Source organism: Pan paniscus, chromosome 16, assembly GCF_029289425.2.
Source record: "Pan paniscus chromosome 16, NHGRI_mPanPan1-v2.0_pri, whole genome shotgun sequence".
Lineage (NCBI taxonomy): Eukaryota > Metazoa > Chordata > Mammalia > Primates > Hominidae > Pan > Pan paniscus.
Genome location: NC_073265.2, coordinates 39,774,894 through 39,797,016, shown reverse-complemented (window position 1 = coordinate 39,797,016; position 22,123 = coordinate 39,774,894). Strand labels below are relative to the sequence as shown.

Below are 22,123 nucleotides of genomic sequence, written 5' to 3'. Positions count from 1 at the left end.
ACATCACAAACAAAATATACCTGAGGAATAGAAGATTAGTTTAATATGTGACTATCATTGATAATGAACAACAATAACAGAATAAGAAAGAAAATCTCATGATTACCTCAATAAATACAGAGAAATCTGGTCACACTCACTATCCATTCATGATTACAACTCTTCAATACTATGACTGCAAACATCATACTTAATGGTGAATTATCCAAAGCTTTCTCTCTGAGTTAAGCAATTAGCTATCTCCACTTCTATTCATTATTTTACTATGTTCACAATTTTTCACTATTTTCACTATTTTACTGGCAGTCCTCACTAGTAAAGAAGAAGTAAGACTCAGAAAAAAATTAAACTGATTTTGTTGCAGACAACTTGAATGTGTTTATAAAAAATCCAAAGAACCTATGTAAAAATTAGACTTAAGTAAGTCAAGTTAGGCCATACTCAGGGGCTCACATCTGTAATCCTAGCACTTTGGGAGGGTGAGGTGGGAGTATTGCTTGAGCCCATGAGTTCGAGACCAGCCTGGGCAACATAGTGAGACCCTGTCTCTATTTAAATAAAAATTAAAAAATTAAAGAGTAAGTCAGGTTAGAAAGGTTCCTGGATAGACAACCAACATATGACAAATAATTGTATTTTTACCTACCAGCATCAAACACAGAATGAAACTTTTAAAAGACCCTATTGATTAGGAGAAAATGAAGGACTTGGGAGAGCCTCACTGACAAATAGAGCAAGTTTACAGGATTTAAGTCCTGCAGAACCACCACTGAAGTGACTTGGAGGTGACTCTGTAAATACATCGCAAATATCAAATACCTGCAAGAGAGGACAGCTCTACTTGCCAGGATTCCTTATCCAGGTGTCAAAGAATGAATATTCTAAATATCTTCGTGTAGCCTGAGCATATATGTGGGTTTTTTTTAACCATTTAGACATAAGTTGGGGTGCATACTATGGATTCTTCAACACCTTGCTTTTTTTGACTTACCAGTCATATATCTGGAGAGAAATCCATTTTAGCAAAAAATATGTGTAATATATTCTTTCTTTTTAATTTTTTTTTTCTTTTTTTGAGACCGAGTCTTCGCTTTGTTGCCCAGGCTGGAGTGCGGTGGCGCGATCTCGGCTCACGGCAAGCTCCGCCTCCCGGGTTCACGTCATTCTTCTGCCTCAGTTTCCCGAGTAGCTGGGACTACAGGCGCCCGCCACCACGCCCAGCTAATTGTATTTTTAGTAGAGATGGGGTTTCACCGTGTTAGCCAGGATGGTCTCTGTCTCCTGACCTCGTGATCCTCCCGCCTCAGCCTCCCAAAGTGCTGGGATTACGGGCGTGAGCCGATGCGCCCGGCCTCTTTTTAATTTTTTAAACTTGCAGAAGAGTTGCAAGAATAGTGCTCTTTAGTGGGCCTTCACTCGGATTCACCAACTGCTGGCGTGTGGGTGCACTGGCTTTATAGTATGTGCTTTATCAGTCCCCTTCCTTCCTGTCCTCCTGTGCCTGTGTGCTTCCTGAACCGTTTGAAAATAGGTTGCATATATCATGCCCCTGTGCCCCGAAAAACTTCAGTGTGTATTTTCTAAGAACAAGGGCATCCCCTTGCATAAACACAGTACAATCTTATCAAATTCAGAAGATTCAACATTAATAGAAAAAACTATCTGCATATTATCCATATTCAAATTTCATCAATCGTTCCCATAATGTTCTTTTATGGCAATTTTTTTTTTCTGATCCGGTATTCAGTCCGGATAGATCTAGCTCCTGAATAGAAGTGGAAATCCTCGCTCCCCGGGGTGAGGAAATTCCCTCAGGGCTCCTAGGTGTGGTGTAGTCGCTGGGAAGGGGGAATGAGTGCCCAGAGCAGGCAGGGTTGCCGTAGTGTCCACTAACTCAGTGGCGGGAAATATTTGTGCACATGTAAGTGTGTGTGTGTGTGTGTGTGTGTGTAATATATATATACACAAGAGAAACTGAGTGATGGAAGAAGGAAGAGAGGTTATATGTGTAGTTCATTCTCTGGAGCCTAATCTTTCTAAAACATTTCAGACAACCCAGTAACAGTGTCTCATGGCAACATGCTAGAATCTTGAAGGTGAATGGAAAGGATTATGATGTATGGAAAATCCAAGTTGGAGTGGTGCCTGATACAGGTGAAAATCAGTTTGCAGCTACTGGAAGAGAGAGGAGCGTATCAATTGTTTAAAACAAAAAGCCAGCGTTAACAGACTCAGAGAAATGAAGTTGAAAGGAATAGATGTAGCTCCTGAATAGAAGCGAAAGTCCAACGTGGTTCCATTAAAATGACTTCTCAGCCGTCTCTCCCTGCAGATGACTTCGGTATCTACCATGTCCTGTGAGCCTTGATCTACTACAGCTTTCTAGATTAGCCCAGTGGTGGGAAAGTCAAGCTCAGAGGAGTCAGGGGACACACACTGCATTCAGGAGGGTTCTCCCAGGTGTGACCCATGGAAGGTCCCCGGAAAGGAAAGAAGATTGTACCTAATATCTTGGCAATAAATACATGTCCTTCCTAAAGGGTGACAGTCTAGGACCTCCTGTGGTATCAGTGAGTAAAAGTGAAAATGACCATTCTTATAACAGTGAACACTTTTCAAACTGGCATAACTGTACTTAAAAGTATGTATGAGGTAAGGTCACTGTCTCACGGAGCCCCAACTTTAGATACAATATATGGAAAGAAAAATCCGAGAGGACATAGATACCAGGCTGCCTGGCACAATACAAAAAATTATAAGAGGAAGCTCTGTGCAGGGAGAGGAGGTCCCCTTCGGAACCCTCAGTGTTCTCTCTGTGCAGGCAGGTCTGGGCAATTCACATGAACACTCTAATCCTGTAGCTTACTGGGAAGGACATCCTAGATCAATCACTTAAAAAAATTTTTCGGGACCGACTCATATTCAGAGAAGGACTGTGTGGTAGATAGAGCTCCCTCTCCCCTCTCCCCTCTCCCCTCCCCCCTCCCCCCTCTCCCCTCTCCCCTCTTTCCACGGTCTCCCTCTGATGCCGAGCCGAAGCTGGACGGTACTGCTGCCATCTCAGCTCACTGCAACCTCCCTGCCCGATTCTCCTGCCTCAGCCTGCCGAGTGCCTGCGATTGCAGGCGTGCGCCGCCACGCCTGACTGGTTTTCGTGTTTTTTTGGTGGAGACGGGGTTTCGATGTGTCGGCTGGGCTGGTCTCCAGCTCCTGACCGCGAGTGATCCGCCAGCCTCGGCCTCCCGAGGTGCCGGGATTGCAGACGGAGTCTCGTTAACTCAGTGCTCAATGGCGCCCAGGCTGGAGTGCAGTGGCGTGATCTCGGCTCGCTACAACCACCTCCCAGCCACCTGCCTTGGCCTCCCTAAGTGCCGAGATTGCAGCCTCTGCCTGGCAGCCACCCCGTCTGGGAAGTGAGGAGCGTCTCCGCCTGACCGCCCATCGTCTGGGATGTGAGGAGCCCCTCTGCCTGGCTGCCCAGTCTGGAAAGTGAGGAGCGTCTCTGCCCGGCCGCCATCCCATCTAGGAAGTGAGGAGCACCTCTTCCCGGCCGCCATCACATCTGGGAAGTGAGGAGCGTCTCTGCCCGGCCGCCCATCGTCTGAGATGTGGGGAGCACCTCTGCCCTGCCGCCCCGTCCGGGATGTGAGGAGTGTCTCTGCCCGGCCGCCCTGTCTGAGGGGTGAGGAGGCTCTCTGCCTGGCAGCCGCCCCGTCTGAGAGGTGGGGGGCCCCTCCGCCCGGCAGCCACCCCGTCTGAGAAGTGGGGAGCGTCCTCCCTCCTCGTCTGGGAGGGAGGCGGGGGGGGGTCGGCCCCCCGCCCGGCCAGCCGCCCCGTCCGGGAGGTGAGGGGCACCTCTGCCCGGCCGCCCCTACCGGGAAGTGAGGAGCCCCTCTGCCCGGCCAGCCGCCTCGTCCGGGAGGGAGGTGGGGGGGTCAGCCCCCCGCCTGGCCAGCCGCCCCGTCCGGGAGGGAGGTGGGGGGATCAGCCCCCTGCCCGGCCAGCCGCCCTGTCCAGGAGGTGGGGGGGGGCGCCTCTGCCCGGCCGCCCCTACTGGGAGGTGGGGAGCCCCTCTGCCCGGCCAGCCGCTCTGTCGGGGAGGGAGGTGGGGGGGTCAGCCCCCGGCCCGGCCAGCCGCTCTGTCCGGGAGGGAGGTGGGGGGGTCAGCCCCCCGCCCGGCCAGCCGCCCCGTCCGGGAGGGAGGTGGGGGGTCAGCCCCCCGCCCGGCCAGCCGCCCCGTCCGGGAGGGAGGTGGGGGGGTCAGCCCCCCGCCTGGGCAGCCGCCCCGTCCGGGAGGGAGGTGGGGGGATCAGCCCCCTGCCCGGCCAGCCGCCCTGTCCAGGAGGTGGGGGGGGGCGCCTCTGCCCGGCTGCCCCTACTGGGAGGTGGGGAGCCCCTCTGCCCGGCCAGCCGCTCTGTCGGGGAGGGAGGTGGGGGGGTCAGCCCCCGGCCCGGCCAGCCGCTCTGTCCGGGAGGGAGGTGGGGGGGTCAGCCCCCCGCCCGGCCAGCCGCCCCGTCCGGGAGGGAGGTGGGGGGTCAGCCCCCCGCCCGGCCAGCCGCCCCGTCCGGGAGGGAGGTGGGGGGGTCAGCCCCCCGCCCGGCCAGCCGCCCCGTCCGGGAGGGAGGTGGGGGTGTCAGCCCCCCGCCCGGCCAGCCGCCCCGTCCGGGAGGGAGGTGGGGGGGTCAGCCCCCCGCCCGGCCAGCCGCCCCGTCCGGGAGGGAGGTGGGGGGTCAGCCCCCCGCCCGGCCAGCCGCCCCGTCCGGGAGGGAGGTGGGGGGGTCAGCCCCCCGCCCGGCCAGCCGCCCCGTCCGGGAGGGAGGTGGGGGGGTCAGCCCCCCGCCCGGCCAGCCACCCTGTCCGGGAGGTGAGGGGCGCCTCTGCCCGGCCGCCCCTACCGGGAAGTGAGGAGCCCCTCTGCCCGGCCAGCCGCCCCCTCCGGGAGGGAGGTGGGGAGGTCAGCCCCCCGCCGGGCCAGCCGCCCCGTCGGGGAAGTGAGGGGCGCCTCTGCCCGGCCGCCCCTACTGGGAAGTGAGGAGCCCCTCTGCCCGGCCAGCCGCCCTGTCCGGGAGGGAGGTGGGGGGTCAGCCCCCCGCCCGGCCAGCCGCCCCGTCCGGGAGGGAGGTGGGCGGGGGTCGGCCCCCCGCCCGGCCAGCCGCCCCGTCCGGGAGGTGAGGGGCGCTTCTGCCCGGCCGCCCCTACTGGGAAGTGAGGAGCTCCTCTGCCCGGCCACCACCCCATCTGGGAGGTGTACTCAACAGCTCATTGAGAACGGGCCATGAAGACAATGGCAGTTTTGTGGAATAGAAAGGGGGGAAAGGTGGGGAAAAGATTGAGAAATCGGATGGTTGCTGTGTCTGTGTAGAAAGAGGTAGACATGGGAGACTTTTCATTTTGTTCTGTACTAAGAAAAATTCTTCTGCCTTGGGATCCTGTTGATCTGTGACCTTACCCCCAACCCTGTGCTCTCTGAAACATGTGCTGTATCCACTCAGGGTTGAATGGATTAAGGGCGGTGCAAGATGTGCTTTGTTAAACAGATGCTTGAAGGCAGCATGTTCGTTAAGAGTCATCACCACTCCTTAATCTCAAGTACCCAGGGACACAAACACTGCGGAAGGCCGCAGGGTCCTCTGCCTAGGAAAACCAGAGACCTTTGTTCACTTGTTTATCTGCTGACCTTCCCTCCACTATTGTCCTGTGACCCTGCCAAATCCCCCTCTGCGAGAAACACCCAAGAATGATCAATAAAAAAGAAAAAAAAAGAAAAAAAAAAAATTTTTTTTCAGTTGTCATTTAGACGAACCTGTGTCAAGTAGCTTGCATGATACCTGCATAATCCTCACAACCATCCTATCAGGCAGATGATATTATTCCTATTTTATAGATGAGAAACGGACATAGAATCCCAGATCCTATAATTAATAAACAGCATAGTTGGGATTTAAACTAAGATCTATATTTTTACAAAGTCTGTGCTCTTTCTCCTCTCCGTGTATATGTGTGTGTGTGTGTTTATATGTATATAGCTATATACATACACATATACACATATGTGTGCTCTTAAGATATATATATTCATGCTCTTAATGTGTATATATTATGCCTTCAATATATATGCCATACATACATATATATACAAATTTATACATATATATCACATATATAGACAATCTTAATATATATAGACAATCTTAATATATGTAAATCCAAATATCTTAATGGATAGGTATGTTGGGAGAGAGGGAGGGAGGTAAACAGATAGGTGGATATTCCTTTTTTTACATACCACCACACACCCCATGAGTAAATGACTACATCATTTAAACCTGACATCTCATCTGTAAAATGGGATGTAAAAATAATTGTTCCTACCTTATGCAATTGTTGAAAGATTTAATGGGAAAATGCATGTTAAGTACTTAAATAGTGCCAGGCTCACTACCTGATAGCTATTGTTTTATTAACTATTAATAATAATAATAATTTAATTACTTGCCCAGCAAGTTGTCAGTTGTCTTGCTTTAGTTTTAGAAAGAAATTTTTATCTGTCTTATTTGGCTTCAGGTACTTGTTCACAGTTCTGGTCTAAGTTATGTAATTTTGTTTTTAATTTAATTTAATTTAATTTATGTAATAGAGACAAGATCTCACTATGTTACCCTGGCTGGTCTCAAACTCCTGGCCTCAAGCAATCCTCCCACCTTGACCTCCCAAAGGGCTGGGATTACAGGTGTGAGCCACTATGCTCCGCCATAATACAATTTTAGACTCCAAGTTCCAATACTTCCTGTCCTTGGTAGGGAATGTGTTTGGAGGAAGTCTTATTAAGAACTCTTCTTTATTTCATAATATTAAGAGAGGCTTATTGTCATTTGTACATATTTTGTTCTCTCAAAACCCTTTCTTCCCATGTGGCACCAACACAGTGCAGAGTGCACAGATTACTATGATACCCTTCCAGTTAAGGAGGCTGATGGGAACCAGCCCCATTTTCAGGGTGTCACTGGCTTGTGGAACTTGGGCAACACATGCTGCGTGAATGCCATCTTACAGTGTCTCTGCAGCATCTTGCCGCTGGTGGAATACTTTCTCACCGGAAAGTATATCACCGCTCTGCAAAAGTAAGACCATTTGCATTCCCTGCAGCCCAGCCCCTACCCCCACTTCCCCACAGATGAGGTTAGAGAAGGAACTCTGGAATCCCTATTAAGAGATAAACAAACAAGTCAGTAGAGGTTGTAGCTTCCCAGATAACACGCTAGAGTAAGTAAAAGTGGGAAGGGCAACCAAGAAATGAATGCAGCTCCTTTTTTTTTTTTTAATTGTCGTTGTTGAGACAGGGTCTCGTTCTGTTGCCCAGGCTGGAGTGCAGTGGTGCGATCTTGGCTCCCTGCAACCTCTGTTCCTTGGGTTCAAGCGACTCTCCTACCTCAGCCTCCTGAGTAGCTGGGATTACAGGCACGCGCCACCATGCCTGGCTAATTTTTTTTGTATTTTTGTATTTTTTTGTATTTTTAGTAGAGACGGGGTTTCACCATGTTGGCCAGGCTGGTCTTGAGCTCCTGACCTCAAGTGATCCACCCCTCCCAACCTACCACCTCGGCCCCCCAAAGTGCTGGAATTACAGGTGTGAGCCACTGAGCCTGGCCTCCTTTTTTTTCTTTTAGACAGTCTTGTTCTGTCACCCAAGCTGGGGTGAAATAGTGGTATGATCACAGCTCACTGCAGCCTCGACCTTCTGGGGGCTCAAGCTATCCTCCTGCATTGGCCTCCCAAAGTGCTGAGGTTACAGGCATGAGACACCACGTTCTTCCATTTTGAGACTAATTTCCTAAGCTTGGGTGATTAGGTGCCTTCTTTTCATTAAATCAGCCAGAAACATATCCCTTTCTTCTTCCAAGCGATTGCAGTGAAGTTGCCACTGCTTTTGCCTACCTGATGACAGACATGTGGCTGGGAGACTCAGACTGTGTCTCACCAGAAATATTCTGGTCAGCTCTTGGCAACCTCTACCCAGCATTTACGAAAAAGATGCAACAAGATGCTCAGGAATTCTTGATTTGTGTCCTAAATGAACTTTATGAAGCTCTAAAAAAGGTAAGTAGAGTTAATGACCTTGAAATAGGATAGTCCTGAACCTTTATCAGCAGCTTCCATTTTTCATTATTTTACTTGTTCAATTAATATTGTCTACTTTGTGCCAAGCACTGTGCTAGGTGTCCCATGGAGAACATCCAAGTTAGTATTTGAATGTGTAGCTGTATTTACCAAACTTACTTGTCATCAGAATCATCTGGGAAGATTTTACAACACAGATTTTAAGGCACATCCTCCAAGGGTAATGAATTAGAATGTCTTTTGGGAAAGCTTACTTGGCATTTCCAGTGGTCAGCCAGGCGTGGGAAACACTAATCTACTTTTCTTTGTAAACAGAGGCTGAATGGACTAGTTTTTAAAAGTGCAAAATATATTCCTCATGAGAAATAACATATAGAACTTTATAGCTTAAATTTTCTTGGGACCTACAAATCCATGAAAATATTAAGCTTGATATTAGATTAAGCAACAGATCTACGCACTACAAAGTTTCATCCTCATACCAAACATGCCTAACCTGAGTTCATCACCGATTAGGACATACATTTCATTAAACATGAAATCATCAGTTACTCTAGAGGTTTTGCCTTTATTTACAAAACTCACTGCCGTTAGCCTTGGTCTGAGACCCACATTCTCTGAAAATGTGTCCTTGACTTTATGCAACGTCCTTCTGCTAACATTACCTCACTGCACCTCTAATACCCAGGGAATGGTTAGCATAAAGGTTGCAAACTATAGCTATTAATTGTTCTCATTGGCAGATCTCAGTTCCATTTTTCATTTAGAGTAATAAAAAAGTACTCATGGCCAGGCGCTGTGGTTCACGTCTGTAATCCTAGCACTTTAGGAGGCCAAGGTGGGTGGATCACTTGAGGTCAGGAGTTCGAGACCATCCTGGCTAACACGGTGAAACCCCGTCTCTACTAAAAATACAAAAATTAGCCAGGCGTGGTGGCAGGCGCCTGCAGTCCCAGCTACTCGGGAGGCTGAGGCATAAGAATCGCTTAAACTCAGGAGGCAGAGGTTGCAGTGAGCCGAGATCATGCCACTGCACTCCAGCCTGGATGACAGAGCAAGACTCCGTCTCCAAAAAAAAAAAAAACAACAACGAAAAGGAAAAAAAAAAAAAAACGTATTCATGGCAGCACTTTTTTAAGAAAAGAGGTGAGTGGGCAGTAAAAATCACCTGTGTCCTCTTCTACAGCCAATCTGAAACAAACAGCATTCTGTTTCCCAAGATCAAAGTAGGAATTAGGGGAATTAAGTTACTGTCAGGGTGGAAGACTTTGGCAGCAGAGTGTGATGAAAGGAGCAAGCAAAAGTGGAATGCTGAGCACAGCCCCAAATTAGAGCCAGCTGTGGAGCTAACGCATCTTCAAAATGTATACTCCACTGAGGCTCTTAAATCACTGAAAATTCAGGGTGTGCCCCAGAAATGCTGTTGCTGAGTATGAGCTGGATCCAAACCAGGCCACAAGGCTAGTTCTACCAGGGTGCCTTAGAAATTTGAGATTTGCTCTCTTATCTTTTTTTTTTTTCAATTAACCTCGTAGAGACAGGATTTTGTTATGTTTCCCAGTCTGATCTCAAACTCCTCCCGCCTCAGCCTCCCAAAGCACTACGATTACAGATGTTAGCCACCATGCCTGGCCAAGATTTGCTCTTTTAAAAAAGTGTTTTCTAGAAGTTAAAGGAGTAAAGGCTGCAGAATGTAACCTGAAGGGACTGGAGACAGGAAAGATTGGATTTCTTAATATTTTACCTTTAGATCTGCTTGAGTGAACTAATGCTAATTTAGCTTACTTACCCCCTTCCAGAAAAAACTAGTTCCCAAGGCTGGTAGCTTATGGGGCCATGGGTATATGTTTTACCAGAGTTAGAGTGTCATCATTCCTCTGTTTCATCTAAAGGGAAAATATCTGAATTATCAGAAATCACACGATATATATACTTTCAAGGATATCTTACTCTATTGTCTGAATCCAAAACTAAGTGGTTTCTGGTAGCAATGTCTCATTCTGATAGAAAAAAAAAATCAGTCATTTTATTGAAAACTTTTCCTTTTCTTTGGGAAACATGGTCTCACTCTGTCACCCAGGCTGGAGTGCAGTAGTGCTAACACGGCTCACTGCAGTCTCAAACTCCTAGGCTCAACTGATCCTCCAACCTCAACCTCCCGAGTAGCTGGCACCACAAATGTGTGCCACCATGCCTAGCTAATTTTTTGGTTTTTTTTATAGAGATAGGATCTCACCATGTTGCCACAGTCTTTTTTAAATAACCAATAATTAATTTGGGTGAAATTTGCTCCTTGATTCAGTACCACTACTCCCGGAGAAGACCATATGAGAAAGGATCTACTCAGAGATGCTGCAGGAAGTGGATTACCACTGAGACATCCGTCATCACCCAGCTGTTTGAAGAGCAGCTCAATTATAGCATCGTATGTTTAAAGTGTGAGAAATGCACCTACAAGAACGAAGTCTTCACTGTCTTCTCACTCCCCATTCCATCCAAATATGCATGCTCCCTTCGGGTAGGAATGCAGTATTCCTGGACACTTTGTCTCGCTATACTCTCAGCCCTGGATTTTCTCGGGGCTGTTTCCTACATTTGTTTAGTATGAGAGACGGCTTTATAACTTTAATTAAAAAAAAAATAGACTGAGCGCGGTGGCTCATGCCTGTAATCCGAGCACTTTTGGAAGCCAAGGCAGGCGGATCACCTGAGGTCAGGAGCTGAAGACCAGCCTGGCCAACATGGTGAAACCCTGTCTCTACTAAAAATACAAAAATTAGTTGGACATGGTGGCGGGCACCTGTAATCCCAGCTATTTGGGAGACTGAGCCATAAGAATCGCTTGAACCCGGGAGGCGGAGGTTGTTGTGAGCCAAGATCGCACTACTGCACCCCAGCCTGGGCGACAGAGTGAGTCTCTGTCTCAAATAAGTAAATAAATAAATAAAAGAAAGAGGAAGTCCATGATGACAGTATTTTTTTTTATAGGGACATACTGGCCAAAAGTTCCTAGGAATTCAATCATATTTTTAAATGTACTCAACGAAATAGCCTGATTGTAAAACTGGAAATATAGTGGGGTTTATTCAGTCTATTGAGGTAGATTTGTGCATAAAAGAAATTTATAATTTCTTGCAAAAAGTTTATGACCCTCCCTTACCCCAGAGGTCTGTAAGGCCCAGATTGGGAACTAGATATAAAACATTCTAGACTTAGTCTTGAGCTCTTATATTTTGGACTAAAGTTGTGAAATGTTTTGGAAAGAGAGAATGGAATCTAGTGCCTTGGTTTACCTCTCAAATTTTCTTCACCACAATGCCAAAAGTTAATCTGTAACTGGGGATGTGGGCATGGGGTGGGTGGCAGTAGAAGACAGCCAGCAATAAGGAGCAAACAAGGGGCAGACAGCAATAAGTTTTCTTGCAGAATTATGCAAATTTACATTTTTTCTTCCTAAATTACGAAAGCACATTTTATTGCTAAAAGTTTTACCTACCAGAATTGGAGAATAGAATCCTATTACTTATTCAGCACTGGGCTTTGTTTCTCAGCTCAAACTGCTAAAGATTGTTGGAAAGAAATTCCAGACACTCTAAGTAAGGTGCTAGTGGGTCCTCTGCAGACAAAATCTGCGCTCTTCTTCTTCTTCCAGTTAATGGTTTGCAGAACCACGGAGCTGGCCACACTGAGGATCTCTCCTATGGATATGGGGTCTAATTTATCCCTGTTCTGCTATCTTTATTATGGGCCACCCCTAAACCCTGAGAGTCATTTTTGTCACCGGATCATTTTAGCAATGAGATGAATAGCATAAAGCAGCTGCCTGATTTCACTGGTGAAAACTGCAAAGTCGCTGGGCATGGAGGCTCAAGCCTGTAATCCCAGCACTTTGGGAGGCCAAGGCGGGCGGATCACGAGGTCAAGAGATCGAGACTATCCCGGCCAACATGGTGAAACCCCATCTCTATGAAAACTACAGAAATTAGCTGGGTGTGGTGGCACGCGCCTGTAGTCTCGGCTACTTGGAGGCTGAGGCAGGAGAATCGCTTGAACCCAGGAGGTGGAGGTTGCAGTGAGCCAAGATCGTGCCACTGCACTCAGCCTGGCGACAGAGGGAGACTCCGTCTCAAAAAAAAAAAAATTGCAAAATCAGTATTATTCTGAAAAAAACCAGAAAAGTTAAAATGGTGATGTATAGGCTGGGTGTGGTGGCTTAATGCCTGTAATCTCAGCACTTTGGGAGGCCAAGGTAGGCAGATCACCCCATTTCTACTAAAAATATAAAGATTAGCTGGGCTTGGTGGTGCGCACTTGTAGTCCCAGCTCCTCAGGAGGCTGAGGCAGGAGAATCGCTTGAACTGGGAGGTGGAGGTTGCAGTGAGCCGAGATCATGCCACTGCACTCCAGCCTGTGTGACAGAGCGAGACTCCATCTCAAAAAAAAAACAAAACAAAAAACCAAAAAAACCTGATTTCTAGATTATAAGTGAGGTAGGCACTCAAATCCATCTCAGTAACAAGAAAGAAACACCTTCTAGGTGGATTTTACAGGTATCTGGCTGCAGCTAGTGAGACTGTTATCTTCTGGATTTGTTGACTTTGAGAAAAGCACTGAGAACTACATTTCCACGGCATTTGCAAAGTTCCAATAGAAACAGAGAGCGCAGGTTGCAGTTGATCCAATTTGGTCACCAAATCCTTTTTTTCCTTAACAGGACTGTCTCCAATGTTTTTTTCAACAAGACGCACTGACCTGGAACAACGAAATTCACTGCTCCTTTTGTGAAACCAAGCAAGAAACTGCTGTGAGGGCCAGTATTTCCAAAGCACCAAAAATAATTATTTTTCACCTAAAAAGGTATGGATTTTTACATTTTTGTGGGCACATATTTTTGAACAGCCTTATAGAGATATAATTCACATGCCAATAATTCACCCATTTAGAGTATACAATTCAATGATATTTGGTATATTACATTATTGTTTTTAAATTGTGATAAAATATATACAGCATAACACAAAACTTTGCCATTTTAGCAATTCTAATCATACAATTCATTGGCATTAATTATTCACAATGTTGTGCAACCGTCATCACTATTTCTAAAACTTCTTCCTCACCCAAACAGAAACTCTGTAACCTTTAGTAACTCCACATTCCTGCTCCCCCTAGTCCCTGGTAAGATACTTCAATGAAGGTCTGTTAAAGTCTTTGGCGTATTTTAAAAATTGGGTTGTTGGTTTTCTTTTCTTTTCTTTTTCTGTCTTTCTTTCTTTTTTTTTTTTTTTTGAGACAGAGTCTCACTCTGTTGCCAGGCTGGAGTGCAGTGATGTGATCTCAGCTCACTGCAACCTCCACCTCCCAGGTTCAAGCAATTCTCCTGCCTCAGCCTCCCAAGTAGCTGGGACTACAGGTGCATGCCACTGCACCCAGCTAATTTTTTTTGTATTTTTGGTAAACATGGGGTTTCACCATGTTGGCCACGATGGTCTGATCTCTTGACCTCGTGATCCACCCACCTCGGTCTCCCAAAGTTTTGGGATTATAGGCGTGAGCCACCACACCCAGCCAGGTTGTTGGTTTTCTAATTGCTGAGTTTTAAGACCCTCCCCTCCCCTCCCCTTCCCTCCCCTCCCCCTCCCCCCCTCCCCTCCCCTCCCCTCCCCTCCCCCTCCCCTCCCTCTCCCCTCCCCCTCCCCTCCCCCTCCCCTCCCCCTCCCCCTCCCCCTCCCCCTTCCCCCTCCCCTCCCCCTTCCCCCCCTCCCCCTCCCCTCCCCTCTCCTCTCCTCTCCCCTTCCCCTCCCCTCTCCCCTCCCCTCCCCTCTTTTCTTCAGTCTCTCGCTTTGTCACCCCTCCCCTCCCTCCCCTCCCCTCCCCTCTTTTCTTCAGTCTCTCGCTTTGTCACCCAGACTGGAGTGCAGTGGTGAAATCTCGGTTCTTGCAGCCTCCACTTCCCTGGTTCAAGCCATTCTCCTGCCTCAGCCTCCAGAGTAGCTGGGACTACAGGCACCCGCCACCATGCCCAGCTAATTCTTATTTTTTTTTTTTGGTAGAGACAGGTTTTCACCATGTTGCCCAGGCTGGTCTCGAACTCCTGAGCTCAGGTGATCTGCCCACCTCGGTCTCCCAAAGTGCTTGGATTATAGGCATGAGCCACTGTGCCTGGCCAAGTTTCTTGTATATTTTCAATAGCAGTTCTTTACCAGATGTGTCTTTTTTTTTTTTTTTAGTCCATGGCTTGTTTTTTATTCTCTTGACAGTGTTTTGTAGAGCAGAAAATTTTGACTTTAATGGAGTCCAGCTTATCAATTCCTTTGTAAAGCAGGCCTTTGGTGTTGTAGCTAAAAAGTCATTGCCAAACACAAGATTATCTAGATTTTCTCCAGTGTTATCTTCCAGGAGTTTTGTAGTTTTCTGTTTTACATTTTGGTCTGTGATCCATTTGAGTTAATTTTTGTGAAGGGTGTAAGGTTTGTGTGTGGCTTCTTCTTCTTCTTTTTTTTTTTCACGTAGATGTCCAGTTGTCCTAGCACCATTTATTGAAAAAGGTTATCTTTTCTCCATTGTATTACCTTTGTTCCTTTGTCAATGATCAGTTGATTATATCTTTGTGGGTCCATTTCTGAGCTCTCTTGTCTATACCATTATTTTTCTATTTTTTTTTCACCAATACCACATTGTCTTGATTATTCTGGTTTTAAAATAAGTTTTGAAGTTTGGTAATGTCAGTCCAATTATGTTTTCCTTCAGTATAGTTTTGGCTACTCTGGATCTTTTACCTCACCCCATAAACTTTAGAATCATTTTGTCAATATCCACAAAATAAGTTGCTGGGATTTTGATTGGGATTGCATTGTATTTACAGATCAAGTTGGGAAGAACTGACATCTTGACAATATTGAAGCTTCTTATCCATGAATATAGAATATATCTCTCTATTTAGGTTCTTCTTGGATTTATTTCATAAGAATTTTCTAGTTTTCCTTCTATAGGTCTTGTACATATTTTGTTAATTTTATAACTAAGTATTTCATTTTTGAGGGTGCTAATGTGAATGGTATTGTGTTTTTTTTTTTATTCATTTTAAATTAAATTAAATTTTTTTTTGAGATGGAGTCTTGCTCTGTTGCCCAGGCTGGAATGCAGTGGCACGATCTCGGCTCACTGCAGTCTCTGCCTCCCAGGTTCAAGTGATTCTCCAGTCTCAGCCTCCTGAGTAGCTGGAATTATAGGCATGCACCACCATACCCAACTAGTTTTTGTATTTTCAGTAGAGACACGGTTTCATCATGTTGGCCAGGCTGGTCTTGAACTCCTGACCTTAGGTGATCCACCCACCTTGGCCTCCCAAAGTGCTGGGATTACAGGCATGAGCCACCACGCCCAGCCATATTTTTAATTTCAAATTCCATTTGTTCAAAGCTGATGTGTAATATACTTTTTGTATATTAATCTTGTATCCTACAATCTTGCTATAATTGTTTATTATTTCCAAGAGGTTTTTTTGTTGATTCCTTCAGATTTTCAACGTATACAATCATGTCATCTGTAGACAAAGACAGTTTTATTTCTTACTTCCCTGTCTCTATACCTGTTATTTTCTTGTCTTTCTTATTGCATTAGCTAGGACTTCTAATACAATGTTGAAAAGTAGTGGTGAGGGGACATCCTTGCCTTGCTCCTGACTGTAGTGGGAAAGCTTCTAGTTACTCACCATTAAGTATGATGTTACTGTAGATTATTTGTAGACATTCTTTATTAAGTTGAAGAAGTTCTCCTCTATTCTTAGTTTACTGGGAGTTTTTATCATGATGGGTATTGGATTTTGTCAGACACTTTTTCTGTGTCTGTTGATTTGATTGTGTGTGTGATTTTTTTTCCTTTAACTTAATTATGTCATAGATTTCATTAATTTTTCCAATGTAGGACCAGCTTTGCATACCTGGGATAAAGGTATGTAGCTAGGACCATGCCCAGCTAATTTTTAAAATTTTTTTGTAGAGTTGATGTCTCACTATGTTGCCTAGGCTGGTCTTGAACTCCTGGGCTCAAGAGATTCTCCCACCTTGGCTTCCCAAAGTGCTGGAATTACAGGCGTGAGCCACTGTGCCCAGCCCATTTTGAAATTTCTTTCAAGCTATCTTCTTTGACTTGTGTTATTTAGAAGTGTGTTGTTTAATCTCCATGTATTTGGGGATTTCCTAATTATCTTTCTGTTATTTCTTTCTAGTTTAATTCCATTGTGGTCTGAGAGCAGAGATTGTATGATTTCTGTTATTTTAAATTTGTTAAAGTGTGTTTTAACAAGCACACCTTAGGCCAGAAGGTCTAACTTATTCTTATTTAGCCTAGCTGGAGGCTTGGTGAATGTTCCATGTGAGCTTGAGAATAATATATATTCTGCTGTTGTTTGGTGAAAGAGTCTACAGATGTCAATTACATCTATGGACAGATGGTGTCGTTGAGTTTAACTATGTCCTTACTAATTTTTTGCCTGCTGGATCTGTCCATTTCTGACAGAGGTGTGTTGATATCTCCAACTATAAAAGTGATTCATCTATTTCTCCTTGCACTTCTATCAGTTTTTCCTTTGTGTGTGTGTGTGTGTGTGTGTGTGTGTGTGTATGTGACAGAGTTTCACTCTGTTGCCCAGGCTGGAGTGCAGTGGTGCAGTCTCGGCTCACTGCAAACTCTGCCTCCTGGGTTTAAGCAATTCTTGTGTCTCAGCCTCGAGTAGCTGGGAATACAGGTGCGTGCCACCACACCTGGCTGGTTTTTGTATTTTTAGTAGAGACAGGGTTTAGCCATGTTGGCCAGGCTGGGCTTGAACTCCTGACTTCAAGTGGCCCGCCCGCCTCGGCCTCCCAAAGTGCTGGGATTACAGGCATGAGCCACAGTACCCAGCCAGTTTTTCCTCATGTATTTTGACCCTTTGTTGTTAGGTGCATATACGTTAACAATTTCTATGTCTTCTTGAAAAAGTGATCCCTTTATCATTATGTATGGCCCTTTTTATCCTCAATCACTTTCTTTGCTTTGAAGACTGCTCTGTCTGAAATTAATATAGCTACTCCCACTTTCTTAGTGGTAGGATGGTATATTTTCCTCTGTTTACTTTTAGGCTCTGTGTGTCTTTATATTTCAAGTATGTTTCTTGTACACAGTATACAGTTGAATTTTGTTTTTGATTCACAGATTAAAACAATCTGTGTTTTAATTAATGTATATAGACCATCGACATTCAAAGTGATTGTTGATGCCGCTGGGTTAAATATCTGTTGTATTTGTTACTGCTTTCTATTTGTTGCCCTTGTTCTTTGTGTTCCTGTTTTTATCTACCACTCTTTTCCTGCTTTTTGTGGTTTTAACTGAGCATCTTATATGACTCCATTTTCTCTCCTTTATTACCACATCAGTTATACTTTTTAAAACATTTGTTAGTGGTTGCCCTAGAGTTTGCAATATACATTTACAACTAATCCTGGTCCACTTTCAAATAACACCATACTGCTTTCCTTGTATCACTGCTGTCATTCATTTCACTTATATATAAAGATACACAAGAATATATATGATATATGCATAAGCATACATAATTGAATATATTGTCCCTATTATTGTTTTGAATAAACTGTTATGTTAGATCAATTAATAATAAGAAAAATAAAAGTTTTCATTTTACCTTCACTTATTCCTTCTTCAGTGCTTTTTATGTAGATCCACGTGTTTGACCTATATCATTTTCCTTCTCTGTAAAGGATTTCTTTTAACATTTCTTTTTTTTTTGAGATGGAGTCTCACAGGCTGTTGCCCAGCCTGGAGGGCAGTGGCATGATCTCGGCTCACTGCAATCTCTGCCTCCCAGGTTCAAGCGATTCTCCTGCCTCAGCCTCCCGAGTAGCTGGGACTACAGGCCCACACCACCATGCCAGGCTAATTTTGTATTTTTGGTAGAGACGGGGTTTCACCATGTTGACCAGGGTGGTTTTGAACTCCTGACCTCAAGTGATCCACCTGCCTTGGCCTCCCAAAGTAGCTGGGATTACAGGCATGAGCCACCGTGCCAGACCTCTTTTAACACTCTTGCAAGGCAGGTCTACTGGCAAAAAATTCCCTTAATTTTTCTTTGTCCAGTGAAGTATTTATTTCCCTTCACGTTTGAAGGTTAATTTACAGGGTACAGAATTCTAGGTTGGTGGGTTTTTTTCCTTTTAACACTTTCAATATTTTTTTCTACTTTCTTCTTGTTTGCATGGTTTCTGAGAAGTTAGATGTAATTCTTATGTTTGCTCCTCTATGGGTGTGTTTCCCCCCCCCCCCCCACTCTGGCTTCTTTTAGGATTTTTTTCTTTATCTTTGATATTCTGCAGTTTGAAAATGAAATGCTTAGGTGTCATTTTTCTGCTATTTATCTTTCTTGGTGTTCTCTGAGCTTCCTGAATCTGTGGTTTGGTGTATGGCATTAATTTGGGAAAATTCTCAGTCATTATTGTTTCAAATATTTTTTCTGTTCTTTTCTCTTTCTTTTGGTATTGCCATTACACAGATGTTACATCTTTGTAGTTGTCCCACAGTCCTTGGATATTGTTGTGCTTTTTTTTTTTTTTTTTTAGTCTATTTTCTTTGTTTCTTTTTTTTTTAGGAGGCATGGTGGGGGCAGGGGGAGGGGCTCTTACTTTGGTCTCAAACTCCTGGGCTCAAGCGATTCTCCCACCTTGGCCTCCCAAAGCGCTGGGATACAGGCGTGAGCCACTGCGCCTGCCCGGCCAGTCTTTTTTCTTTCTTCTTTTCAGTTTTAAAGGTTTCTACTGAGGTTCCTCAAGCTCAGAGATTCTTTCTTCAGCTGTGTCCAGTCTACTAATGAGCCCATCAGAGGCATTCTTCACATGTTAGAAGATGCAGTTTTTTCCTCTAGTAGTTAAAAGAAAAGAAAAGAAAAGAAAGTAACCACTGTACTAACAAGGATACTTCTAGCATTTCTTTGGGTTCATTCGTTCATTCTTAGGATTTCCAAGTCTCTGCTTACATTGACCGTCTGTTCTTGCATGCTGTCTACTTTATTCGTTAGAACCCTTAGTGTGTTGATCAGTTTTAAATTCTTAGTCTGAAAATTCCCACACCCCTGCCCTATCTGGTTCTGATGCTTACTGTCTCTTCAAACTGTGTGTTTTGCCTTTTAGTATGCCTTGTAATTTTTTCCTGATAGCCAGATATGATGAACTGGGTAAGAGAAACTGACTTAAATAGACCTTAATGATGGGGTGGTAAGGCGGAGGGGGAGGGGGAGCGTTCCATAATCCTATGAGTGGGTCTCGGTCTTTTAATGAACTTCAGCCTCCAGACTACGAACTTCACAAGTGCTGCTCAGTCCCTCCACACCCACTTTGGTGGAACAGGATGGCTAGAGTGGGCTGGAGTTGGGTGTTTTCCTTCCCCCAGGTTAGTTAAGCTCTGATAAGACCCCAGCAGGTTAGACTCTGGTTAATGAGTTTCTCCTGTGGGCAGGCGTTACGAACAGGGTGCTTTAGCCTATTTCAGAATGGTTTCTTTCCCTTCTTCCTGCCAGAAGCATGAGGAGATTTGTCTCTAATATTTACCGTGCGAGTGTGGTTGGGCTCCTGGAAGGAAAATTCACAAAGTGTGGGCCCCCCGTGACTGGATTCTTTGGAGTTTTTAACTCTCAGACTCTGCACTGAGCCTCTAGCAATTCATCAATTACAGTTCAGGTTTTCCTACGCAGACCTGTTCCCTCAGAGGTTTCTGCTCGGCAGTTTTGGCTCTGGTAAGTCTGTGATTCTCTATGTTTGCTGGTCTGTTTTTCCAATTTTGGGGGCAGTGGTTTGTCCTATGACCTCACTACTCTTTCAGCTCTAAGAAGAGCTGTTTATTTTCCTTTCGGTTAATTCTTTCCTTCCTGAGGGAAGGAAAATAACCAAAAGCTTTATTTAGCTTTTAACTTGTTAGGACAGAATGGTGACTTCAAAGTTTCCTTACGTGTTGAACTGAAAACTAGATGTCTCTCATCATTGCTTTTGGTGTTCAAATTGTTCAAAATTGGCCAGTGGGAGCCCCTTCAAGTCAGCCCCTGGGGCCCCATTAGTTTATTAGCGTACACTTACATAAAATGTATCATTTTTAGGTGCACAGTTCTATGAACTCTGACAAATGCATGCAGTCATGTAACCATTACAACCAACATATAAACCATTTCCATCACCCCAAAAAGTTATCTCATGCTCCTCTCTAATCATTCTCCTCTCTAAGCCTATAGAAATTGTTGATCTGATTTCCGTCCCTATAATTTTGTGTTTTCCAGAACGTGCTATGTCATACTGTATGTAGCTTTCAGAGTTTTTCTTTCACTTAGCATAATTCTTTTGTGTTGTTGCATGCATTAGTAGTGCCTTTTTATTGCTGTGTGCTATTCCTTTTTGTGAGTGTACCATAGTTGCTTATGTCTCCACCAGTTGATGGACGTTTGGGTTGTTTATAGTTTTGCGTAGTTAGGAATACAACTTCTACAAATACTAGCAGATAGCTTGTTATGTGGGCCTAAGGCTTCATTTCTCTTGGGATGATACCTAGGTACAGAATTGCTGGATCACATGGCATTCCCTTAGTTTTTTGAAAACAGGGTATCTTGCTTTCTGACACAAGAATGTCTCAGTCTCGGTAATTTCCCGGCCTCAGACCTCCATCAGCCATTTTTCCAAAATGAACATAATTATATTTTTAAAAGCTTCTGAGTAACTCTGATGTGAGCCCAGATTTACAAACTTAGGATCCATGTAACAATACAGAATGTGAAAGATTTTCACAAAATGTTCTTATTAAAACATTTTTAAAAAAAAACAAAAACTCAGAGCTTGCTAACAGGACATTGCCAAGACTACCTGTGCTGAAAACAAGATAAGGAAAAGCTGAGCTAGCTTGGTTAGAATAAATAGCCTCAGTTGGAGCAAAAGCCTCAGGAATTATCAATGGGGTTTCCGCTTCCCCCAATGTTGAGCCTTGGTTATCCCTTTCTTTTTGCCCTGCTAGATTCAGTTTAGCTTGAATCTTTGCTATCTCACTCCCTGATTCAAATTCCAGTCTCATTTTGGTGAGGCTTGTGGATGCGGTATTTAAATAGATAAGAAAAAAGTAATTTATAAGCCTGTACCAAATAATCTTTCCAGGAAATTACTTTTTTATTTTTATTTTTTATTTTTGGAATGGAGTCTTGCTCTGTCACCCAGGCTGGAGTGCAGTGGTGCGATCTCAGCTCACTGTAACCTTCGCCTCCCAGGTTCAAGCAATTCTCCGGCCTCAGCCTCCCGAGTAGCTGGGATTACAGGCATCCACTACCATGCCCGGCTAATTTTTTTGCATTTTTAGTAGAGACGAGGTTTCACCATATTGGCCAAGCTGGTTCTAACTCCTGACCTCAAGTGATCCACCCGCCTCAGCCTCCCAAAGTGCTAGGATTACAGGCGTGAGCCACCTTGCCAGGCCAGAAGTTCCTTTTTTTTAGAGACAGGGTCTCACTCTGTCATCCAGGCTGGAGTGCAGTGGCGCAATCACGACTCACTGCAGCCTCAGCCTCCCTATGCTCAGGTGATCCTCCTACCTTAGCCTCCTGAGTAGCTGGGACTACAGGTGAGAATTTTATGTAGAGACGGGGTTTTGCCATGTTACTCAGGCTGGTCTCAAACTCCTAGGCTCAAGGGATATGCCCACCTTGGCCTCCCAAAGTTGTGGGATTACAGGCATGAGCCACTGTGCCCAGTCAAGAAATTACTTTTAAAATACTCGGAATTTGTCATGTAGACAAATGAGTGGTTCACAAGCTTACTTTGTATTTCACACATTTATTATACCTGCAGGTTTGACATTCAGGGTACAACAAAAAGGAAGCTGAGAACGGATATTCATTACCCACTCACTAACTTGGACCTCACTCCTTATATTTGCTCAATTTTCCGGAAATATCTTAAATACAACCTCTGTGCAGTGGTGGTGAGT

General features: G+C 45.0%; 1 protein-coding gene across 1 annotated transcript in view; it reads left to right on the top strand.

The window, feature by feature from the left end:
• Window positions 1-1,851: 1,851 nt before the first annotated feature.
• Window positions 1,852-22,123, top strand: part of USP50 (ubiquitin specific peptidase 50) — a 49,319-nt gene continuing 29,047 nt past the window's right edge. The window contains exons 1-6 of the mRNA XM_063596497.1: window positions 1,852-2,357; window positions 6,928-7,122; window positions 7,903-8,098; window positions 10,422-10,637; window positions 12,834-12,976; window positions 21,985-22,117. Of these exons, the coding sequence (XP_063452567.1) occupies window positions 2,305-2,357; window positions 6,928-7,122; window positions 7,903-8,098; window positions 10,422-10,637; window positions 12,834-12,976; window positions 21,985-22,117 (936 nt within the window). The 5' untranslated portion in view covers window positions 1,852-2,304. The remainder of the gene's footprint in view (window positions 2,358-6,927; window positions 7,123-7,902; window positions 8,099-10,421; window positions 10,638-12,833; window positions 12,977-21,984; window positions 22,118-22,123) is intronic.